We start from the raw sequence: 26,186 nt of genomic DNA, 5'->3' as shown, positions 1-26,186 counted from the left end.
ACTTTTGAATATCGATACAGTCCAACCAAGCCACCAGCTATTGCGTGGTAAGTCGAGGAGACAAACATTCTAACCACTGTTTTCATCATTATCATACACATTATAATTAAGATGAAATGGAAAAGTACACCAAACCCCAGAAAACATTTCTAATAAGTAATTTACATGAGCAATGTGGTAAAATGGTAGGTACAAATCTGCACTACCCAAAAGCGAGTCAAAGTATTTGTGTAAATTAATAAAACCATACCTCTTCTTTCCAGCCATCCACTACATCACTCAGTATTTGTAGGAATTATCTTTAAAAACAGAAATAACGCATTACTCATTATGTGACATAGTGATGAGTTCACCTAACCTAGCCTAAATTGGTCAACCCGGTATCACGCAATTGCGTGCTCCTGCGCACGAACGTTAATCTATTGAAGCGTGTTCCCGAGCACGATAGTCCGACTTTTTGCGTGTTACACAAAACGAAATGTAAACCAATGCATTCTGAATGGGAGTGTTCTAAGACAATTAACGTGCTCCACAAAACGGTACGAGAGAGAGAGAAAGAGAGAGCGGGAGGGACAGAGAGAGAGAGAGAGCAGAGAGAGGCTTCAGAAAGGGTGTGCGCAGATAGTACAGTGCACCCTAGTTATGTTTATGCCAAAACCTATATATATAATTAGGCTGTGGAAATTGCAATAAGTTAAGAACACAACTTCGCACGTTGAGCACACAGCCGTGTGACTCGTTTATTTTGTAAAAAAGAAAACCGGAAAACAAAGCGTGCTGAAGGTAAACAAATCCAGCATGGTCTGTGACGTCATGAGACGCACGTAATCCTTAGGGACCGCGATCCCTGAACCACCAAGAACGTAAATGACATGCAGTAAACAACAACACAATTGAAAGAACAACACATAACGAAATACTGTAGGTGAATTATGTTACGGTCACTACAAGGCTATAATTATATTATTTAGCGTGTAATGAGACAATCTATAGCCAAATTGTCGAAGATGCCCGAGAATCTTCGGGGATATCAGCATGGGAAATCGGCGAATCAGACCCATGAAGGGGGGGGGGGGGAGGACACGTTTGTTGAGGGGGGGGAGACACGTTTGTAGGGGGGGGGGCACGCTCGACAACGAGAGTTGGTTTTTATTGAACGCTCGACAACGAGAGTTGTTTTTTATTGAACGAGACTTCAACACGGAACAGCTGCACGAAACGATGGTCACGTCACTCTCGGTGACGGTGTCGACAATAATGAACACACGAACAATGTTAATAGAACAACACACAACCACATAACATCCCGAACCCATTAACCCCACTTAATCCTAACAACAAAACAATTTAACAAAAGCCCCATTTGTCAACTGAGAACCCCAATTCCCAGAATCCCCCGCGGCTCCGGAACACGGCGTAGCTTAATATTAATCTTTATTATCTGAATGGGAAATGCAATATTTTAGGACAGATACACCATTAAACGCGTTTCTAATGACATTAATAGCGAGAAATGTACATTTTCCTTACATAATCTTCAGTCAGTGAATGTGTATGATCTTTATTAATCTTTATTATCTGAATGGGAAATGCAATATTTTAGGACAGATACACCATTAAACGCGTTTCTAATGACTTTTCTAGCGAGAAATGTACATTTTCCTTACATAATCTTCAGTCAGTGAATGTGTATGATCTTTATTAATCTTTATTATCTGAATGGGAAATGCAATATTTTAGGACCGATTCACCGTTAAACGTGTTTCTAATAACATTTCTAGCGAGAAATATACTTTTTACTTGCATAATCTTCAGTCAGTGATTGTGTCTGATCTTTAGTTTTATAGTTATTAGGATTTGATCGGCTCGCTCGCATGTTTCAACGACGTCAGGTTGCTTTCGCTAAACTAGCAGCTCACGTGCTTCCTGCGTTTGTGTTATTAAACTATTACTTTATGTAACTTTTAATGATATCATCTTGTTAGAAACACGTATATCTGAGAGCCAACCCAGTCGCCAAAAGCATACGTTGACAGTGTACTTTTCGTGAACACTGGATTACGTCGCATTTCAACATAAAATAGCGTGTTATACACACACACACACGCACGCACACGCACAGACACACACACACAAGCACACACACGCACGCACAGACACACAGACACAGACACAGACACACACACACACACACACACACACACACACACACACACGCACACACGCACACGGTGCATTTTGCTGCTAAAACAACAACAAAAAAATATTCCCTCAAATATTATTACTTTCAAAACGTTGGCCAAAATGGCCAATAATATCATTTTTTATTTGGGATGCTTCTAGGACATTTTGGGTGGATTTTGAACGGTATGTGGGGGGCACGTTTTTTTGCAGGACCTGGCAACCCTGCGCTGTTGCCCGAGATCTGGATCCACCCCGGCGTGGTGCCGTCTCCTTTTGACCTTTTGACCCCAGACTTCTGGGGGAATAGCTGAATCAATTCATTAGTCAATCAGAAGCATGTAAATATCGTCCCGGTGGCGTAAGAGGACGAACAAGGTGTCCTTCAACATCTACGCTTCCAGGAGATTGCAACGGTGCCACACATGAGCATATTCGAACATGTTTAATGGTAGTAATTAGCTGTCGAAATTGGAGGCCTTAATCAATACTGAGCAGCTATTGATTTGCTTCCCGATAAAGATTTGTCACAAATGACATGTTATTTAGCATCTACACGTTGAGCTGTGTCCAATGACACCAAGAACGACACTCTAGCTAATGGTAACATGTATTTTACATGGTACACCTAGGTCTAGGACATGATCTCGGTGTAGCAAGAGGCCGAGCTTGATCTCATTGGACTCAGCTTAACGTGTAGATGCTAATTAACATGCAATTTGTCAAAAATCTCCATCGGGAAGCAAATCTATAGCTGGTCATTATTGATAAAGGCCTCCAAAATCGACAGCTAATTACTACCCCGAAACATATTCAAATATGATCATGTGTGGCACTGTTGCAATCGTCTCGAAACGTAGATGTCAAAGGACACCTTGTTTGCTCTGTTGCACTACCGGGAAGATATTTTCATACTTCTAATGGATTGATTCATATTTTAAGGTTCTCGGAGTGAGACTTTAAGTGGCTGCAGCAGAAGTGTTGAGACGAAAGATGATATCAAGAGATTTATAGAATATTCCCATTCACATTATGATTCTTCGACGTAACATCCGACCAAACATCCTTTACATTCACAGAGCGAAGATTATGAAAGTCCAGGCTCAGCAAGTGCTCCATCTCGTTGCACCTGCACCCAGCGGCTCGCTTGCAAGATTTTGGCCTGAAGTTCTTCCCAGACCTACACCCTAGCCATCCAACATGCATATCTGAGAATCAGGCCTCTCTTTAATAATGACAAAAAGTTATGAGAGAAACACACATTAACTTTTTGTTATCTCATAAGCGGTGTGGTGCCGGCTCCTTTTGACCTTTTGACCCCCGACTTCAAAAACGTGGCCACAGGCCAGCTGTGTCTACACACCTTTAGCCACAAATGTACACCTCCATCCCACAAAAAATGGGGACTAGAAACTAACCTCTGTCTTATGTACATTTACTGTACTGTTGGAGGTCACGCCCCTTTGCCGACCTTTTCGAGATTGCTAGGGATGCTAAAATGTTTAAACACATTTCCCGGGGCCCCGTGTACGACATATCCGAGATTTGGAGTTCTAGCCCTTAGAGAAAAAAAGTTTTCCCAAATGGAGTGTCATTTGGACAAAGCCCCTCAGAAGTGTAGCCTGCAAGGCCTAATGGTTCAGAATGTGGTGGAAAAACAGTTTTTGAGATAGGAAGGTCCTACCGCCCTGAAATTTTAATACCTTATTCTAGGGCCTAACTGGGACCTCCGCACCGAAACTTGGCCCGGTCGGACCCCGAGGGCAGGAAGGGGGGGCCCTTCCTGCCCGAGACTTAGCCCGGTCAGACCCCGAGGGCAGGCCCCCCCTTCCTGCCCTCGGGGTCCGACCGGGCCAAGTTTCGGTGCGGAGGTCCCAGTTAGGCCCTAGAATAAGGTATTAAAATTTCAGGGCGGTAGGACCTTCCTATCTCAAAAACTGTTTTTCCCCCACATTCTGAACCAACCCAGTCGCCAAGAAAAAACGTCAGTGGTGTACGTTTCCATGAACACTGGATACGTAGCATTTCAACGTAAAAAATAGCGTGTTATACCTACAATATCCACGTGTGCCGCTGTGGAGGCGGGTTTCGGGGTTTGGGTTTCACGGCTTTCGCGGCAAATTGTGGACACGATTGTTTAGGGGGGGGGGGTGGGAGACTGTTGATGACCGGGGAGGGGGGGGGGGGGGGGGGGAGAGACACGTTTGTTGAGGGGGGACGACGACACACGATTGTAGGGGGGGGGGACACGTTAGTTGAAGGGGGGGGGGGGGGGGGGGGACACGTTTGTTGAGGGGGGGGGGAGACACGTTTGTAGGGGGGGGGCGCGCTCGACAACGAGAGTTGGTTTTTATTGAACGCTCGACAACGAGAGTTGGTTTTTATTGAACGAGACTTCAACACGGAACAGCTGCGCGAAACGATGGTCACGTCACTCTCGGTGACGGTGTCGACAATAATGAACACACGAACAATGTTAATAGAACAACACACAACCACATAACATCCCGAACCCATTAACCCCACTTAATCCTAACAACAAAACAAGTTAACAAAAGCCCCATTTGTCAACTGAGAACCCCAATTCCCAGAATCCCCCCCGCGGCTCCGGAACACGGCGTAGCTTATATTAATCTTTATTATCTGAATGGGAAATGCAATATTTTAGGACAGATACACCATTAAACGCGTTTCTAATGACATTTCTAGCGAGAAATGTACATTTTCCTTACATAATCTTCAGTCAGTGAATGTGTATGATCTTTATTAATCTTTATTATCTGAATGGGAAATGCAATATTTTAGGACCGATTCACCGTTAAACGTGTTTCTAATAACATTCCTAGCGAGAAATATACTTTTTAATTGCATAATCTTCAGTCAGTGATTGTGTCTGATCTTTAGTTTTATAGTTATTAGGAGTTGATCGGCTCGCTCGCATGTTTCAACGACGTCAGGTTGCTTTCGCTAAACTAGCAGCTCACGTGCTTCCTGCGTTTGTGTTATTAAACTGTTACTTTATGTAACTTTTAATGATATCATCTTGTTAGAAACACGTATAACTGAGAGCCAACCCAGTCGCCAAAATCATACCTACGTTGACAGTGTACGTTTCGTGAACACTGGATTACGTCGCATTTCAACATAAAATAGCGTGTTATACACACACACACACACGCACGCACATGCACAGACACACACACACACACACACTCACGCACAGACACACAGACACAGACACAGACACACACACACACACACACACACACACACACACACACACACACACGCACACACACACACACACGCACACACGCACACGGTGCATTTCGCTGCTAAAACAACAACAAAAAAATATTCCCTCAAATATTATTACTTTCAAAACGTTGGCCAAAATGGCCAATAATATCTTTTTTTTTTGGGATGCTTCTAGGACATTTTGGGTGGATTTTGAACGGTATGTGGGGGGCACGTTTTTTGCAGGACCTGGCAACCCTGCGCTGTTGCCCGAGATCTGGATCCACCCCGGCGTGGTGCCGTCTCCTTTTGACCTTTTGACCCCAGACTACTGGGGGAATAGCTGAATCAATTCATTAGTCAATCAGAAGCATGTAAATATCTTTCCGGTGGCGTAAGAGGACGAACAAGGTGTCCTTCAACATCTACGCTTCCAGGCGATTGCAACGGTGCCACACATGAGCATATTCGAACATGTTTAATGGTAGTAATTAGCTGTCGAAATTGGAGGCCTTAATCAATACTGAGCAGCTATTGATTTGCTTCCCGATAAAGATTTGTCACAAATGACATGTTATTTAGCATCTACACGTTGAGCTGAGTCCAATGACACCAAGAACGACACTCTAGCTAATGGTAACATGTATTTTACATGGTACACCTAGGTCTAGGACATGATGTCGGTGTAGCAAGAGGGCGAGCTTGATCTCATTGGACTCAGCTTAACGTGTAGATGCTAATTAACATGTAATTTGTCAAAAATCTCCATCGGGAAGCAAATCTATAGCTGGTCATTATTGATAAAGGCCTCCAAAATCGACAGCTAATTACTACCCCGAAACATATTCAAATATGGCAGGAAGGGGGGGCCCTTCCTGCCCGAGACTTGGCGCGGTCAGACCCCAAGGGCAGGCCCCCCCTTCCTGCCCTCGGGGTCCGACCGGGCCAAGTTTCGGTGCGGGGGTCCCAGTTAGGCCCTAGAATATGGTATTCAAATTTCAGGGCGGTAGGACCTTCCTATCTCAAAAACATTTTTTCCACCACATTCTGAACCATTAGGTCTCGCAGGCAACACTTCTGAAGGGGCTTTGTCCAAATGACAGTCCATTTGGGAAAACTTTTTTTCTCTATGGGCTAGAACTACAAATCTTGCATGTGTCGTTCTCGGGGCCCCGGGAAATGTGTGTCAACATTTTAGCATCCCTAGCTATCTCGAAAAGGCTGGAAAAGGGGCGTGACCTCCAACGGTACAGTCAATGTACATAAGACAGAGGTTAGTTTCTAGGCCCCATTTTTTGCGGGATGGAGGTGTACATTTGTGGCTTAATGTGTGTAGACACCGCTGGCCTGTGGCCACGTCTTTGAAGTCTGGGGTCAAAAGGTCAAAAGGAGCCGGCACCACGCCGCTTATGAGATAACAAAAAGTGAATCTGTATTTCTCTCATTACATTTTGTCATTATTGAAGAGAGGCCTGATTCTCAGATATGCATATTGGACTGTTAGGGTATAGGTCTGGGAAGAACTTCAGGCCAAAATCTTGCAAGCGAGCCGCTGGGTGCAGGTGCAACGAGATGGAGCACTTGCTGAGCCTGGACTTTCATAATCTTCGCTCTGTGAATGTAAAGGATGTTTGGTCGGATGTTACGACGAAGAATCATAATGTGAATGGGAATATTCTATAAATCTCTTGATATCATCTTTCGTCTCAACACTTCTGCTGCAGCCACTTAAAGTCTCACTCCGAGAACCTTAAAATATGAATCAATCCATTAGAAGTATGAAAATATCTTCCCGGTGGTGCAGCAGAGCAAACAAGGTGTCCTTTGACATCTACGTTTCGAGACGATTGCAACAGTGCCACACATGATCATATTTGAATATGTTTCGGGGTAGTAATTAGCTGTCGATTTTGGAGGCCTTTATCAATAATGACCAGCTATAGATTTGCTTCCCGATGGAGATTTTTGACAAATTACATGTTAATTAGCATCTACACGTTAAGCTGAGTCCAATGAGATCAAGCTCGGCCTCTTGCTACACCGACATCATGTCCTAGACCTAGGTGTACCATGTAAAATACATGTTACCATTAGCTAGAGTGTCGTTCTTGGTGTCATTGGACTCAGCTCAACGTGTAGATGCTAAATAACATGTCATTTGTGACAAATCTTTATCGGGATGCAAATCAATAGCTGCTCAGTATTGATTAAGGCCTCCAATTTCGACAGCTAATTACTACCATTAAACATGTTCGAATATGCTCATGTGTGGCACCGTTGCAATCGCCTGGAAGCGTAGATGTTGAAGGATACCTTGTTTGTCCTCTTACGCCACCGGAAAGATATTTACATGCTTCTGATTGACTAATGAATTGATACAGCTATTCCCCCAGAAGTCTGGGGTCAAAAGGTCAAAAGGAGACGGCACCACGCCGGGGTGGATCCAGATCTCGGGCAACAGCGCAGGGTTGCCAGGTCCTGCAAAAAACGTGCCCCCCACATACCGTTCAAAATCCACCCAAAATATCCTAGAAGCATCCCAAAAAAAATGATATTATTGGCCATTTTGGCCAACGTTTTGAAAGTAATAATATTTGAGGGAATATTTTTTTGTTGTGGTTTTAGCAGCGAAATGCACCGTGTGCGTGTGTGTGTGTGTGTGTGTGTGTGTGTGTGTGTGTATGTGTGTGTGTGTGTGTGTGTGTGTGTGTGTGTGTGTGCGTGCGTGCGCGCGCGCGCGCGCGTGCGTGCGTGTGTGTGTGTGTGTGTGTGTGTGTGTGTGTGTGTGTGTGTGTGTGTGTGTGTGTGTGTGTGTGTGTGTGTGTCTGTGCGTGCGTGTGTGTGTGTGTATAACACGCTATTTTATGTTGAAATGCGACGTAATCCAGTGTTCACGAAACGTAAACTGTCAACGTAGGTATGATTTTGGCGACTGGGTTGGCTCTCAGATATACGTGTTTCTAACAAGATGATATCATTAAAAGTTACATAAAGTAACAGTTTAATAACACAAACGCAGGAAGCACGTGAGCTGCTAGTTTAGCGAAAGCAACCTGACGTCGTTGAAACATGCGAGCGAGCCGATCAACTCCTAATAACTATAAAACTAAAGATCAGACACAATCACTGACTGAAGATTATGCAATTAAAAAGTATATTTCTCGCTAGAAATGTTATTAGAAACACGTTTAACGGTGAATCGGTCCTAAAATATTGCATTTCCCATTCAGATAATAAAGATTAATAAAGATCATACACATTCACTGACTGAAGATTATGTAAGGAAAATGTACATTTCTCGCTAGAAATGTCATTAGAAACGCGTTTAATGGTGTATCTGTCCTAAAATATTGCATTTCCCATTCAGATAATAAAGATTAATATAAGCTACGCCGTGTTCCGGAGCCGCGGGGGATTCTGGGAATTGGGGTTCTCAGTTGACAAATGGGGCTTTTGTTAACTTGTTTTGTTGTTAGGATTAAGTGGGGTTAATGGGTTCGGGATGTTATGTGGTTGTGTGTTGTTCTATTAACATTGTTCGTGTGTTCATTATTGTCGACACCGTCACCGAGAGTGACGTGACCATCGTTTCGTGCAGCTGTTCCGTGTTGAAGTCTCGTTCAATAAAAACCAACTCTCGTTGTCGAGCGTTCAATAAAAACCAACTCTCGTTGTCGAGCGTGCCCCCCCCCTACAAACGTGTCTCCCCCCCCCTCAACAAACGTGTGTCCCCCCCCCCCCCCCCCCCCCTTCAACTAACGTGTCCCCCCCCCCCCCCTTCATGGGTCTGATTCGCCGATTTCCCATGCTGATATCCCCGAAGATTCTCGGGCATCTTCGACAATTTGGCTATAGATTGTCTCATTACACGCTAAATAATATAATTATAGCCTTGTAGTGACCGTAACATAATTCACCTACAGTATTTCGTTATGTGTTGTTCTTTCAATTGTGTTGTTGTTTACTGCATGTCATTTACGTTCTTGGTGGTTCAGGGATCGCGGTCCCTAAGGATTACGTGCGTCTCATGACGTCACAGACCATGCTGGATTTGTTTACCTTCAGCACGCTTTGTTTTCCGGTTTTCTTTTTTACAAAATAAACGAGTCACACGGCTGTGTGCTCAACGTGCAAAGTTGTGTTCTTAACTTATTGCAATTTCCACAGCCTAATTATATATATAGGTTTTGGCATAAACATAACTAGGGTGCACTGTACTATCTGCGCACACCCTTTCTGAAGCCTCTCTCTCGCTCTCTCTCTCTCTCTCTCTCTCGCTCTCTCTCTCTCTCTCTGTCCCTCCCGCTCTCTCTTTCTCTCTCTCTCGTACCGTTTTGTGGAGCACGTTAATTGTCTTAGAACACTCCCATTCAGAATGCATTGGTTTACATTTCGTTTTGTGTAACACGCAAAAAGTCGGACTATCGTGCTCGGGAACACGCTTCAATAGATTAACGTTCGTGCGCAGGAGCACGCAATTGCGTGATACCGGGTTGAAATTGGTACACACAGTATCTCACAAGTCAGCATGCATGCCCGTAGCCTACCAATTTAACCCTGCATGCATGCATTCTGTAATCAAAGTAACTGGGATGGAGTCGATGTGGTAACCCATAGTGCAGTAAAATGAGACGGAGAGGACAGTGAAACCACTGCACTGCGCACCAGCGTTAAGGGCCTGTGTTTAGGAAACAAATTGCTGCCTGGTGCACTATGCAAAAAATGGCCATGGTGGCCATGGCCATGTTACAGCTTACCGTCGCCATGTTGGTAATTCTTGACCGGGTTTGTTTGTTTCTTTCTTTCAGCTGCACTCCAAAAACAGCTGCCAGGGACCACCCATATTGTTTTTTCAGGGACACTGAAGAAGTGGCTTAAATATGCACCGGAGAGAGAGGGAGCTGGAGGGAGGCGAACAAATGAACGCGATCAGGTAGGCCTATGTACGCTTGTTCCACACTCGATGCGTCCGTCGACAGATGAGCGTCGCGAGTGTGTGTCTGAACCATGAGCGCAATGCAAGTCACGGACGCCTGGCGTAGCGTGAAATAAACCTCATTCAGTCATATTGCTGGACACATTTTGTAGCCTATACCTCTTATGTTAATATTTCTCTATTTTTTTTCAGCCGCCGCAGGATCCTCGACCATGTTTGTAAATAATAACTAGAACCGCAAGCAGTTATCCAGGGGTCCAAGCGATGTGCATTTCGCCGTCACAACGCGAAGCATGTATTCAAAACGCTACCGTGAACCTGTGGATATAAAGGTTTTGACTGTGAGAGGTTCGGTGTGGGAGTTATAGCCCCAAACGCGTTTTTCCTTGGAATAGCGACACCTAGTGACCGGCATGTCTGGATTTTGTCGTCTGTGTAGACCTCACGGACCTGGATCTAGTCATGCTATTGACGTGTCTGCACCATTTACGGTTTGGGCTGTGGACCCACTTTTAGGGAAGGAAGTATAAAGATACACAATGTCGTCGTTTTTGGCGCCCCCTTTTGGAGAAATTTTCCAAAGAGAATTTTCCTCGTGGCGAAATTTTCCCAATTTTTTATTGAACGCCAATAAGGGTAGCGCCGACATGTGTGTAAAATTTGAACTCGATCCGATGTCTAATTTTTGATTTTTTGGGATTTTTGATTTTCCACGTGTAACGTAGCCAATAAACAAATATTCAAAACGCTACCGTTTCGTCGTCGACGGTCGGATCAAAAAGGTTTTTGTATTTCTTTTTTTGAGTGCGTCTGAAGATGTCGTGTGAAAAGTCTGGTGTCGATTGGGCAAGAAATGTGGGAGGAGTAGCGAAAAGGCAGTTTAGTGTTTTTCACGATTTTGCAAAAAAATTGTAATTGCACGGAAGACAGGTCAGCCGTGGGTCGCTCCACGAGCGTGTTCAATACACTTCCCCTCCTTTTGCTTCATAGTTACCATACAAAAATACTTTAACAAACAAAGTGAGTTAAAAGCGATCCGGTTTAGACTACTTTCTTCAAGAACACGACAGCCTGCCCGGATGTTTATTTGCGATTGCCTCTTTCCTTTTCCCCTCCTTTCTGAAGGGGTCTATGAGTCTGGAATCAGAAAAGGGACCATGGAGGTGGGATGCTAATTCAAACCGGGACTCTCTAAATCGACGCCACTTCGACCTGGGCTGGACTTTACGCCCTACGTCACTCGCTATGGGTGTGCATGTGTGCGCGTAGCCGTCACTCGCGATGGGTGTGCATGTGAGAAAGGTTTTGGCTTTTAGTGTCTATGGGTTGGTAATAACGGTTCTGATGATTTTTCTGATGGAAAAGTGGTCTTTTATTTCCATAATCTTTGTTCAGTGAACACATAAACCCGTTTGTTAGTTAGCAGTTAAACAAAATGCGATCTCTTTGTTTACAATTACCAACGACCAACTGATGATTGGGGGTTCGATTCCCTAGTGATGCAAGGTTTTTTCTTTCATTTTGGACTGCACACACATCGCGAGTGACGGATAGTCGCACAATGTACACACATCACTGTCTTTACAATTTCTAGGCAACCGAAGTTTAAAGATTGTCAAGTGGTTAACTCTTGAATCACATGTACTAAGACCTGATGGGTTGGTGGTCAGAGAACAACTCATTAACGCGGGGATAAGGTGTTCGATTCCTTAATGAAGCCAGCTTTTTTCTTTCATATTGGACTGGATGTTTGTATGCCATTTTGCGTAACTTGTAGTTTATGATGAAGAAATGTTACTGGGGTTAAGGTTAGGGTAACGGTAAGACACAAAGTGTTTTTGCAACACAATATTTCTTACAATAACAAAGTCCAAAGTTTTGATGACTCCAGTAGGAAACTTAAGATACCTAGAGAAATGCGTGAGTGCTCACAAAACATCAACAAGTCAGCAGTGTGGTACAGGGTGATCATTTCTGATATACAGTACAAAAGCTGAAACTATTAGCCAGGAGTGGGAAAGATGCAGACGCAGACGTGGGAAGCAATAAGACACACCAACACACAGTTGTCTGTTGCAAAATGGTTCAGAGTTTAATAGAAATAGTTAGGGTTAGCTGGTATGGCGTTATCTGGTATGGCTATAGTCTAATGTTAGCTTAGTTCGTGTTGTTTCGTCATGTTAATCGCTAGAAATAGTAAGTCATTTGTAGAAATATAGCCTATCATCACAGACTGTAGGAATGTCACCCACCCTCCATCGCGTACCACACTGACGCTCGTAATCCTGTAGTGCAAGGGAGTTCGTGCACAGATCCCTGAGACAAACGGCTACGCGCACACATGCACACCCATAGCGAGTGACGTTGGATGTAAAGTCCCGCCCAGGTCGAAGTGGCGTCGATTTAGAGAGTCCCAATTCAAACCAATGCTCCTTACTAGGCCTTTATGGATGGTTGATACTTTTCTGCAAGTGTATGCAGCACCATGCCCTGCTGCATATTGTTAAAATGTTTAATTATTTCATATTGTATTATTTAATGAATGCTATATTATTATATTTCTATGGGCTTAGGCAATACAAGTTCTGTCCTGATTTTAGCCTAATGATTATTTTGTTGGGGTATCTATGCATTGTTTAGAGTTAATTATTACCACAATTACGCAGGTGTTTGAGGCAGTATCTATCTCAATAATTTATTTATCCAACAGTGTATACCAGCATTATAGACAGAACCCTAATGAGAACCCTCCAAAGATCTAGTGTTCCTGTCCCACTTGTGTGTGAAGAGAAAATAAAGAGGTTCTTATTGGAAGAATGAGGTCATTGTAATGCTAGGTGACAACACATTGGTTATCAGCCTGACGGGGGTGTCACAGTGTCCAGTATTGTCAGGGATCATAGGCCACCAGGTTGATGAAGGCGCGGGGGGGACCTGACCGCCCTGGGGGACAGGATCAGGTCGTTAGAGCTCTATTACCCCTTGGCGGCACAACAAGGAACTGCTTTTCTCCACTCATTAATAATGAGACAAATTGTGCTCTGATGTATTGATGGATCCACGCCCAGGAAGACTTCATCATTGTTACTTCACATGTTTATTGGAATTTGATCGATCAACATTCAATCAGTCCTGGGGAGAAAAGCACCATGTTTATTCAAATGAGCAAGAACGTTTGATGTTTATCAAAGTGTTAAAGGAATGTGAGAGTCATTGTGTTATTTGTGTCTTCCAGCTCTCCTTGTGTTTTGTACATCTTGTAAGAGTTCCTCTATCTTTAAATCAACAGAAAACACAAAAAATCACCCCAACTCATGTGGAAAAAATTGACATGTATTATCCATGGCTTTGTGATGCCATGCAGACTCTCATGCTAACACCTCCATGGTCATTATGTGAAAGGTTCACAGGCCAATGCTCGGGTGGCCAAAACGTTACCCACTTCTTCCCGTACGTGGCATTATTATGCATGCTGTCCTAGTGCAGTCTGCAGCTTGAGTGGCATAATCACACGCACACACACACACACACACGCACACACACACACACACACACACACACACACACACACACACACACACACACACACACACACACACACACACACACACACACACACACACACACACACAGGGTTTTGATCAGTTTCAAATAAACATGTGCAAAGTGTTCCTTATATGCAAACACTAGTATATTCTGATGCAAATAACTCCGAAAAGTGCTAGCAACAAACACCGACACCCAACTTTAGAATGTTTTATGTAGTTTACCTGCATAAAAGTTTCAGAATAAAAAATGTATGGCTGAATACATATAAAATATAACAACAACAGCCCTTCTTCCATGTCATGGTTGAAACACTAAGACAAATGTTGTGACTGCATACAGGTTTTAGACATTTTAAGTTAATTTTTTGACTGGAGCCAAACCAAACTATAAACGTTAATGCGCTGTATATGAGAGATGTAAAGAGAGAGTGGTAAGACACGAGATTGAAGACATGCCCTGATTCGTCATTGATTAGCTGAGCAGACTCATCTTGTCTTACAAAAAGGCATACTGAACCAGGATATAATCAGAGCATTTGAGCAGCTGATGGATACGTTACTCTAACAGATTACACTGGAAAAAGTCTTTCATTGAACCAATTAAAAAAATTTAGGGTAATGGTTCACATCTATATTACATAACTTGAGCCAATGACAAATATATAGCTTGCCTCAAACAATATTTCCTATGTTCATGAAAACTAAATAATACAACTTGGCACCAAGTATAATTCTATTCTTTGAATGAAGTTAATACATTTAAATCGTATGTTAAATCCTAAACAAAAATATATTGATTCACTCCAACAATTGTTTCTCATTTAAGAAATATCTATCAGAAATAATTTGTTTTATCCAATCAAAAAGATTACAATTTAATCAAACAATTGTTTCTCATTTAAGTCATAATATGCATCCGATATAATTTGTTTTATCCAATTTAAAAGATAAAAATCGAATCAAACAATTGTTTCTAATTTAAGAAATATCTATCAGAAATAATTTGTTTTATCCAATCAAAAAGATTAAAATTTAATCAAACAATTGTTTCTCATTTAAACATGAACATTTTTAAACATAACATATTTTTGTATACAATATATATTAACAATCTAAATGGCAGAGTTAGGCCTACTCCAGACCTCCCTCCAGACACAGACAGGCTGTGCTAGCTCACAGAACCAGTGAGTCATCGTCACTCTGGTCAAGGCTCTCTACTGCAGGTTCAGCTGTAGGTGCTACCTTGAATGAATAAGCAGCTGATGTTCCAAAAAGCTTCAAAACATGATCAGGCAGCTGGTGCTCAAAGCAAGCATCACCTGACAGCTTTAATCCATATCGGATGTATAGGATGGAGTTTAAAGGCACCCAGTGCAACTTTATGTAAACATTCAATGAAAAATAAACATTCAATTTCTAGTCTTTTTTACACGTAGTATGTTTCAATAACTCCATACCATTACATATCGACATTCAAGGAGCAAAGATGAGACGTCGTTGTGTGGTGAGAACTGATAGAAAATCGTAAACAACAACAATCGCCGGTGGGGAGAAGCCATTTTTCCATTGACTGGAAGCCTGCTTTATTTATTGTAGGTTACAAAAAATAAAGAAAATGGCGGCATTGTTGTTGTTATCGATTTTGTATCAGTTCTCACCACACAACAACGTCTCATCTTTGCTGCTTAAATGTCGGTATGTAATGGTATGGAGTTATTGAAACTTACTACGTGTAAAAAAGACTAGAAATTGAATGTTTATTTTTGAGCCTCGAAAGTTGCACTGGGTGCCTTTAAGGTCTGCAAGGACATCCGGTTCCTGAGTTTGCTTTTTACCACGAGGACTGAGCTGCCTGTAAGTGCGTTGAGATGGGGGAGGGGCGCGCAGGCACCCGGTGCTCGTTGTGAAGAGGTAATAGCGATAGTGCTTTCACCTCAAAAAGTCGCCAAAAGTCACCAATAGCAGCTGAAAAAGGAGCTAGATTTGTCGCTGTTTTGAAAAAAAGTCGCCAAAGGGGTCTGAAAAGTAGCTAAATATAGCGACAAAATCGCTAAATTGGCGATTTTTCAAAACAGCGACAAGCGACAAATCTAGCTCCTTTTTCAGCTGCTATTGGTGACTTTTGGCGACTTTTTGAGGTGAAAGCACTATCGCTATTACCTCTTCATAACGAGCACCGGGTGCCTACGCGGCCCCTCCCCCGTCTCAACGCACTTACAGGCAGCTCATGTATGAAGGTATTATTGTAGCAAAAGTCTTTAGCACCTGTAACTGCAGAATTTGAATGCGTACACTAAAGTCACAGTAAATTTGAAGTCGTATATATTTATTTTGCATGTGTACTCTAAAGTCACAAATGTGTAACAGTACATTTGTAGTCGTAAAAAAAATATAAATATTTTTTATACCATTGTAAACACAAAATAGGGTCTACGACCTACGCTAATCTGTGTTACAGGTGCACAAATCCTTTTGCTACAATTATTGCAGCGCAGTTGGTGCAAAACACATTCGCACACCCGTGTTTCATAATCTGAGAACATGCCCAAAAGGTGTGCATTCGTAAACCCAAATTTGAACAAATGCATCAGAAGTTGCACATCTGTGAACGCTATGTTAATTCAGCATTTTAATGAGCGAGCACAAAACCATTTTACAACTGCTCGAATCTGCTCCTGCAAGTCTCAGCTGTGGGGTTTTTTGCAGGTTGTTTTGCAACACCCCTAGGTGGTAAATGTGTAGCAAAAGTATTCGTATCCGTAGATGACAGAGCGTCCGTGAGCGGGACAAAATAGTCCCGCCCATAATTTCCTAATCCAATGAAAATCGCCGGCAGGGATGCATTTCTCAAATTACACTGGGACCCACCCCGTGCCAGCCATGGAGCTATAAAGATCGCAGCATACTCAGCACGGGATACGTTTCTTTCTGGAGAAGTGAAGAGGGCGTCCTACTGAACGGAGATGGGTATCCTACATTATGTTAAATGAAATGACTTAGTTCAAGTGAATTCCCCCACCTCGGATACCCACCTCCGTTCACAACACATTCTCACTCCGAGCGCGTCGATTTCTGACGAACGGTCAGTGACTTTTGCTTCAGTTTCTGACGCAAAAGGGTACCCTTGCGCTGCTTTTTTAGACGCATGGGGTTTTCAGCAGCCATCGGGTCCCCCGTCAAAGGGTTATTGTAACTAGTTGAAAACCCCATGCGTCTAAAAAAGCAGCGCATGGGTACCCTTTTGCGTCAGAAACTGAAGCAAAAGTCACTGACCGTTCGTCAGAAATCGACGCGCTCGGAACCCAACGGAACCCAACGCTCGGCTACCCAACACTGATCAAAAAAACGATTGTTTCTCTCAATCAAAGCACCAAACAGGACAACTGATGCCCAGAGCCTTAACCCATACATGTTGTGTAATTAACAAGGACACGTTGGTGTAGTTGTGTTGAGGAATGTCACAGATGTCACTGTAAAATCGCCGTTATTGTGCAGCCATCGGCTCTTCCGTTAGCCAATGGGATGAATGCTTATAGCTTCATATATTGCCGTGGAGGGATTACATTGCAATGATTGGAAAAAACCCTGCGTCGAAAAAAGAAGCACAAGGTCCTCCGTTAGCCAATGGGATGAATGCTCATATAGCGTCTCTATGTGCAGCCATCGGCTCTTCCGTTAGCCAATGGAATGAATGCTCATAGCTTCATATATTGCCGTGGAGGGATTACATTGCAATGAGTGGAAAACCCCCTGCGTCGAAAAAAGAAGCGCAAGGTCCTCCGGCCAATGGGATATGAATGCTCATAGCGTCTCTATGTGCAGCCATCGGGTCCCCCGTCAAAGGGTTACATTGTAACTAGTTGAAAACCCCATGCGTCTAAAAAAGCAGCGCAAGGGTACCCTTTTGCGTCAGAAACTGAAGCAAAAGTCACTGACCGTTCGTCAGAAATCGACGCGCTCGGAGTGAGAATGTGTTGTGAACGGAGGTGGGTATCCGAGGTGGGGGAATTCACTTGAACTAAGTCATTTCATTTAACATAATGTAGGATACCCATCTCCGTTCAGTAGGACGCCCTCTTCACTTCTCCAGAAAGAAACGTATCCCGTGCTGAGTATGCTGCGATCTTTATAGCTCCATGGCTGGCACGGGGTGGGTCCCAGTGTAATTTGAGAAATGCATCCCTGCCGGCGATTTTCATTGGATTAGGAAATTATGGGCGGGACTATTTTGTCCCGCTCACGGACGCTCTGTCATCTACGGATACGAATACTTTTGCTACACATTTACCACCTAGGGGTGTTGCAAAACAACCTGCAAAAAACCCCACAGCTGAGACTTGCAGGAGCAGATTCGAGCAGTTGTAAAATGGTTTTGTGCTCGCTCATTAAAATGCTGAATTAACATAGCGTTCACAGATGTGCAACTTCTGATGCATTTGTTCAAATTTGGGTTTACGAATGCACACCTTTTGGGCATGTTCTCAGATTATGAAACACGGGTGTGCGAATGTGTTTTGCACCAACTGTGCTGCAATAATTGTAGCAAAAGGATTTGTGCACCTGTAACACAGATTAGCGTACTCGTAGACCCTATTTTGTGTTTACAATGGTATAAAAAATATTTATATTTTTTTTACGACTACAAATGTACTGTTACACATTTGTGACTTTAGAGTACACATGCAAAATAAATATATACGACTTCAAATTTACTGTGACTTTAGTGTACGCATTCAAATTCTGCAGTTACAGGTGCTAAAGACTTTTGCTACAATAATACCTTCATACTCATGGTGCGTTCGAGTATTCTCTGCGAGCCGACTCGGATCTCGGATCGGACGCCACGCCCACACTAAAATCGTTTTATTATGTTTTGAGCGTAGGTCGTCGGAGAAAAACATGGACGCCACCCGGAAAGCTATTGTTGCGGTAGCATTGGCCGACTACTTCTACTATTTTCATTTATATTATTTCAGGACTACGAAATAATATAAATGAAACGGTGCGTTTTCACCGTACGAAAACGCAGCCATTTGAACTTCTACAATTTTCACTTCATTTCATGTTTCAATGTAGGCTATCTTCTGCATATGTAAGTTATTACAGCAATACGAGTGATTGAAATTGCGATTTTAACCACCAAAGCGGTCCAAACACAATGAAAACAGTTCACTGAATGTCACACTGGGCGCATCCATCTTCAATTCTATCTCGGAAGCCTCGCTCGGTCACCGCTGAGTTCAAACGAGATGGCGAGATCGACTTCCGAGGAAAAGGGGCGTGTTTGTGCGTGTCGCTAGGCAACGTCCTCGGAGCTCCGAGACGGATGGATATTAAAACGCACATCAGTCCTCGTGGTAAAAAGCAAACTCAGGAACCGGATGTCCTTGCAGACCTTAAACTCCATCCTATACATCCGATATGGATTAAAGCTGTCAGGTGATGCTTGCTTTGAGCACCAGCTGCCTGATCATGTTTTGAAGCTTTTTGGAACCTCAGCTGCTTATTCATTCAAGGTAGCACCTACAGCTGAACCTGCAGTAGAGAGCCTTGACCAGAGTGACGATGACTCACTGGTTCTGTGAGCTAGCTGTCTATGTCTGGAGTAGGCCTACACTGGAAAAAGTTTTTTAAGCCGTACATCATCTGATTATTATTTTGTAATTCAATTCAAATAAACTTTTTGTTTTATTTTTAACTGATTCATAATTTTGTCATTCAATCCAAATATTTTTGTTTTGTTTTCTTCCTAAAACACTGTTATATTTGATTAGGAGCTCAATTTAGAAATATTTGTTTAGACAAATGTACAATTTCAAGGTTACGTACAAGCCTGCGCATTAAATACAAAGACGCTTACGACTACTGGACCAAACCGCAGTGTTGCCAACTTAGCGATTTTGACGCTATATTTAGCTACTTTTCAGACCCCTTTGGCGACTTTTTTTCAAAACAGCGACAAGCGACAAATCTAGCTCCTTTTTCAGCTGCTATTGGTGACTTTTGGCGACTTTTTGAGGTGAAAGCACTATCGCTATTACCTCTTCACAACGAGCACCGGGTGCCTGCGCGGCCCCTCCCCCGTCTCAACGCACTTACAGGCAGCTCAGTTCTCGTGGTAAAAAGCAAACTCAGGAACCGGATGTCCTTGCAGACCTTAAACTCCATCCTATACATCCGATATGGATTAAAGCTGTCAGGTGATGCTTGCTTTGAGCACCAGCTGCTTGATCATGTTTTGAAGCTTTTTGGAACATCAGCTGCTTATTCATTCAAGGTAGCACCTACAGCTGAACCTGCAGTAGAGAGCCTTGACCAGAGTGACGATGACTCACTGGTTCTGTGAGCTAGCACAGCCTGTCTGTGTCTGGAGGGAGGTCTGGAGTAGGCCTAACTCTGCCATTTAGATTGTTAATATATATTGTATACAAAAATATGTTATGTTTAAAAATGTTCATGTTTAAATGAGAAACAATTGTTTGATTAAATTTTAATCTTTTTCATTGGATTAAACAAATTATTTCTGATCGATATTTCTTAAATGAGAAACAATTGTTTGATTCGATTTTTATCTTTTAAATTGGATAAAACAAATTATATCGGATGCATATTATGACTTAAATGAGAAACAATTGTTTGATTAAATTTTAATCTTTTTGATTGGATAAAACAAATTATTTCTGATAGATATTTCTTAAATGAGAAACAATTGTTGGAGTGAATCAATATTTTTTTGTTTAGGATTTAACATACGATTTAAATGTATTATTTATTACTTCATTCAAAGAATAGAATTATACTTGGTGCCAAGTTGTATTATTTTGTTTTTATGAACATAGGAAATATTGTTTGAGGCAAGCTATATATTTGTCATTGGCTCAAGTTATGTAATATAGATGTGAACCATTACCCTACATTTTTTTAATTGGTTCAATGAAAGACTTTTTCCAGTGTACCGCATATAATATCAGGATAATAACAATAAAAAAAATATATATTTATTATAACAACAATAATGTTGATAACAATATTCATAGCATTAATAACAATAATAATAACAGTAATAATAATTATAACAATAATAGTAGTAAGTAATAATAAATGCATACAGGCTTTATATACTGTATTTCATATTTGTATTTTTTCTTTTAGAAATGGGCCTGTGTTTTTTGGGGTGGTTGGGTAACATACTGGAGAACAGGGCTATTCAACCTCCTTAACAAGTGGGCCGAAAAGGAAAACCACTGGGGGTTCATTGGCCACACAGAGTAAAACTATGTGAATGAATCGCTACAAATAAATCGTACTTAAAGTAGTGTTAACTTAATATATATAATACTACTACATGGAATAAACTTGTCAGACGCATTCCTTCCTTCTTCACTTTTAATCGTATCATTATAAAAGATTTTGTTCTCACATATTTTGGACACGTATTTAGAATTCAACAATGTTGTTTGAATCATCACAAAACAGAACTACTGTACATATGAGACATTTTGAGCCAGTGAGAAAGATTGCACTGCCTTGTTTGCCTAGTTTGGCTCATCCTGAGACACTCCTGCAGCTTCTCATAGGTCATGGAGCAACGTGCCCTTGTTCTGATGGCATTCATATGAGAAAAGCTAGACTCACACGTATCGGTTGAGCCAAACATTGTCAGAATAAGTGATGCCAGTTCCTGATTGTGGGGTACTGATACTGGCTAGTATCACCGGCTACACACAGAAACCTGATTTTCATGCAACTATGTTTCTCCTTTATTTTATTTATTTTTTGCTTGCAACCTCTTGCGGGCCAGAAAAAAAGTAATTTGGCCCACGGGCCGCTAGTTGAATAGGCCTGCTGTAGAATTACACACACACACACACAAACACACACACACACACACACACACACACACACACACACACACACACACACACACACACCGCACCACACACGCACAGACACACACACACACACACACACACACACACACACACACACAGACAACTCAGGAAGACTAACCAATCAAACTTTGCGAGCTTTCGCCAGGTGCAGGCGAAATTCGCCTGCACTCCCAGTCTACACGGCGCTTGACGATAGCCAACAGACACAACAGCGTTGAAGACACTCTAAAATATAGTAAACCCTAGAGGTTTGTTCTGTGTTTATTTGATTACATAAACGAAAGCCACAGCTCTCGTTCAATTTGACTCACTCACCCATTTATTCCAAATCACTAATCGGCCAAACTGCAAGTGGCGGCCCTCAAATCCATTTCTAGAGAGCCGATGGGCTTCCGAACTTTGCTTTTAGAGCAGAAGCATTGAGCAAGTCTGCAGGGTTGGAGTTCTGCAGAGTACAGAGCAGGCCTGAAGGGTCGGAGCTTTCTGCAGAGTATAGAGCAGGGCTGCAGCCCCTGCGCCATAAGAACATCTGTTCAGCACGTGACTTTAAAACTAGAGACATCTGTTCTACGGTCTATACTGCATCATGTCCATTGCCAACCCATCTGAACAAATATTTGCAGCAATGGCGTGCACAGTGTTAAAAGAAAACACACAAAATGTTTTTTTCACTTTTTTTTTTTTTTGATTTTTTAACTACTTTTATGGAATTATTTTTGATCATCAGCTAAAGTTAGGGCTGGCTCGTTAGGCGTTAACTCGTCTAAACCTCCTTTAACGGACAAATCTCAAGTACAAGGACTTTAGGAGGAATGAAAGATTGGAAATGTTTTATACATTTATTCTAAAAATAATAAATGATAGGCGCCACAAACTGAGAACCGTAACGCATTAAAGAAATTAATTTGGTATAAATAGGTTAACTTAATTTGGTGTTTTACACCAAACAAGGATCAATACATTATATTGGGATCAATGGCATTATAAGGCATCTACAATGTCTTATTGGGATATTGAGATTTGTAAACATTAAAGTTAATTCAGGAAGTATTATTTATGTGAATAGGCCTAGTTCATAAACTATGAACGAAACTAAATAGGCTCAAATAAAAATATTTTGGTGACAATATGAACCGTCGTTTTTTGGACGTCCCATTAAAACAGGAGTTGACCGAGCCATTCAGGCCATTGGCTCAAAATCCTCACATTTCAATTAAGCTTGTCTTATTAAATTACAAACCTTACCTTGAGGCACTATCCTGTTTCTACAAATATTGTTGAATTACATTTGATCGAATAGGCCTTCTCTTCAAAAACATTAAGATCAAGAGACAAAATAATTGAAATAAATTAACATAATTCATGTATTTACTTCTCTAAATAACCTAGGCTACTTGTTTTTAAGTTTATTTATATTTTCAAAAATATTTTCAAAAATAAAATACAACTGAATTAGTTGTTTAAATGTGTATTTGTTCAAATATAATAATAAAACATTAATAATATACAAAAACGTTTTGTTTTTTGCTGTTTATCTGAATCTCGGATGTTAACCAAAGGAAATAACATTATAGATATAATAATAATAACATTATTAAAACTATGAATCGGTGAAAACTGGGATTTGTGCTTATATAAGCGTTGAGGACAGGTTCTTCCCCATAGTGGAGGATGTTGAGTGTTGGCCTATAGGTGAAGAGACGCTTGGTTATAGGGGCTACATGCTGTAAGAGCTCTTATCTATAGAGCTCTGCCATTATGTTGTTGTTACTATACAATTTATTTATTGCTTGTTGTAAAATAGTCCAACATATTTTTAAGTAGGCCTAGATTAACAATAAACACGCGAAATGCGATTAATAATATTGACATGAAACAATATAAAAGGGTAAAAATAACATTTTAATGTAAAATGCAAAACATATACAAAAATGTACATAGATAATAAACATAGGAATTTGTTAATTGCACTGCTTCTTTTCCTCCAATGTTTCACAAATAAATAAATAGATGTATTCTGGTTATCGTATGATAAGCAGTAGCTTATTCTCTCACAAAAACAGACAACTCGATTGCTCTTTGACTTCCAGAGAATCGAGTCCAAAGCATAACCAAAAAGGTACATTCGTCGTCAACAATAGTAAAAGGTATCAGAAGGTATTGAGCTCACAATACAAATGCATGAGACTTTCAGGGTTCAGAGTGGACCCAGACCCTGTAACTCTTGGTCTAAGTGGGTCCTCCTGATTCCAGCATCGGACCCCAGATCGTCCCGTCAAAGTGATATCAGCAGTCATCTGGAAGTAAGAGGATCAATCAAAAGGTGTTTTTTATAGGCCTATATACGTCTTCCCCCGCCTAGCAAAATTCTAACTGAACACATTGTATGTCGGCCTATTTGGAGTTTCCTTACAGCATACAGTTTTCAAAGGGTTTTTCCTAGTGCGATGTTGACCATCTCCATCCTCCACACAGAGAACGCAGATCTCAACCTCTCAGGAGACTCACAACCACAACTTGCCATTTTGGAGTCCAACTCCTCGCTTTGCAGGACTTGGAAGAGAAAATCGATGTATCTGGCAGCAAGCTTCAGTGTTTGTATCTTGCTTAATTTGTCTGAGGGCAAAGTAGGAATGATTTTCCGCAGTGATGCAAACGCTTGGTTCAGAGACTGCGTCCTCTGCCTCTCCCGCCCGTTGGCCATGACCCTCTCCGTGTGGAGCTCTTCAGAGGACTGGGAGCTGGGGCTGGACATTTTCCCTCCCTTCCCGGGGGTTGGACTATCTAAATCCTCCCCGTCTGTCCGACTCGATCTCCTTATTTTCCTCCCACCTTTCCTGGTTTGACTGTCCATTTCTCCAAGACTGTCCACAGGAGAGCCAGTGGAGCTGCAGCTCGACTCTCGGGTCTCCTCAGACATCCCCTCGGATGACGAGCAACCAATGACCTGACATTAAATCAACGGGTAATCCAGTCCTGGTTCCTTCTCTCTTTGCCCCGCAGAATCCATACAAATGACCAGCGATGAACGTAAGACATTTCTGATCATTGACAACTTTAGGGAGTTCTTATAGTGTACATTTAAAGATCTTTAGGAAGCGATGGGATAGGCCCACACATGATAGCTACAAGGGGTGGGGACCACCAGAACCATCACAAGGGGTGGGGGCCCCAAGAACCACCAATGGGTGGGGGCTACTTCGCAAGATAACAAATTAGCCCACACGTTTTGTGCTCATGGAGTAGATGTATACTGCCAAGATAAAAATCAATATGAATATAATTTATAAGCCATTTTTCGGTGTAGTTATAGTTCACCAACATTTCCCTTCGTGAGCAGAATTAAACATATTGAAGGGTCTCTGATTATATTTATTTATTATTACATTATTTTTGACGAAAATAAAGCCTTGATGTGGCTTTTATGTTTCATAAATTATTTACTAATATAAGTCAATATTACAATCTTCATTTTTAACAAACACGCTGCAGCTTTACACTCGACCACAGGATAGCATTGTTTTTCTCACAGGGGTATATTTACTGGTATAATAAATATGTTGATATATGCATCTGTTCATTTGTTTGCAAATTCCTTAGTTCCAGTATGGTGAAAACCTGCGAGATCCCACCTGATGCTATCCAATGGATTTTCATAATATATTTACATTCAAACATTATGTTTATGTATACTTTGTCATATCCTTGTGGGGCTAGCAAATGGTGTGATTCTGATGAAGCTCAACATAAAGAAGGTTTTGAAAAGCCCTAGCGAAGTCGTAGGTTTTGCTTTGGCGCACAACTCTAAGCATTTTTTCAAACTGGCCAACTGAAGAAGGCATACTAAGTAGACTATAAAAGTTACATCTATGAAGAAACATGCAGCTAAATTGTAAACTGTACATTTTGTCCTTTAATTATATAGGAAACATTTTGACACACCGCCAAACCGAGGCAATACACAGAGGAGCTTCCATCTCTCTCTGTGATATTTACCAGGATGTGTGATACAATATCTGTCTTGTTTATGAGGATGTTTATTTTGATTAGGTTGATGAAGCCTGCAGTCCAGGGGAGCAGCATCTGGTTCAGGAAGCCAGAGGGCGGTTAGGATCAGAGGTCAACACCACAGAACATCCACTTACAGCGGAGGCCTAGAAATAAAGCCTTGTTCTCAACCCGCCAGCCAACCACAGCGAACCAGGATGTTCTAAATGGGACCTATGTGTTACTCCTATCTTCATTTGTTTAACATTTAAGGGTCAAATCGAAGGTATTTATTCATTTATGAATTGTTGAATTGGGAATGCCCGTCATTTAGCTGCATATGATTTATAAAACAATGCCATATATGTATAGTAATATGAATAGGCCTACAACCTTGCATAATGT

The 26,186-nt window shown here is 41.7% G+C and overlaps 1 protein-coding gene across 1 annotated transcript; it reads right to left on the bottom strand.

The window, feature by feature from the left end:
* Positions 1 to 24,219: 24,219 nt before the first annotated feature.
* On the bottom strand, positions 24,220 to 24,714 carry twist1b (twist family bHLH transcription factor 1b). The gene has a single exon (XM_060053423.1). It carries the CDS (start codon positions 24,712 to 24,714, stop codon positions 24,220 to 24,222), a length of 495 nt encoding a protein of 164 aa, XP_059909406.1.
* Between the last annotated feature and the right edge of the window lie 1,472 nt (positions 24,715 to 26,186).

The sequence above is a fragment of the Gadus macrocephalus genome, chromosome 6, assembly GCF_031168955.1.
Source record: "Gadus macrocephalus chromosome 6, ASM3116895v1".
In the NCBI taxonomy this organism is placed as follows: Eukaryota; Metazoa; Chordata; class Actinopteri; order Gadiformes; family Gadidae; genus Gadus; species Gadus macrocephalus.
This window is presented reverse-complemented; position numbering and strand designations above follow the sequence as displayed.

Excerpts from the sequence above, each read along its gene's own strand:
- twist1b (XM_060053423.1), bottom strand. The coding sequence starts at position 24,714 with ATGTCTGAGGAGACCCGAGAGTCGAGCTGCAGCTCCACTGGCTCTCCT.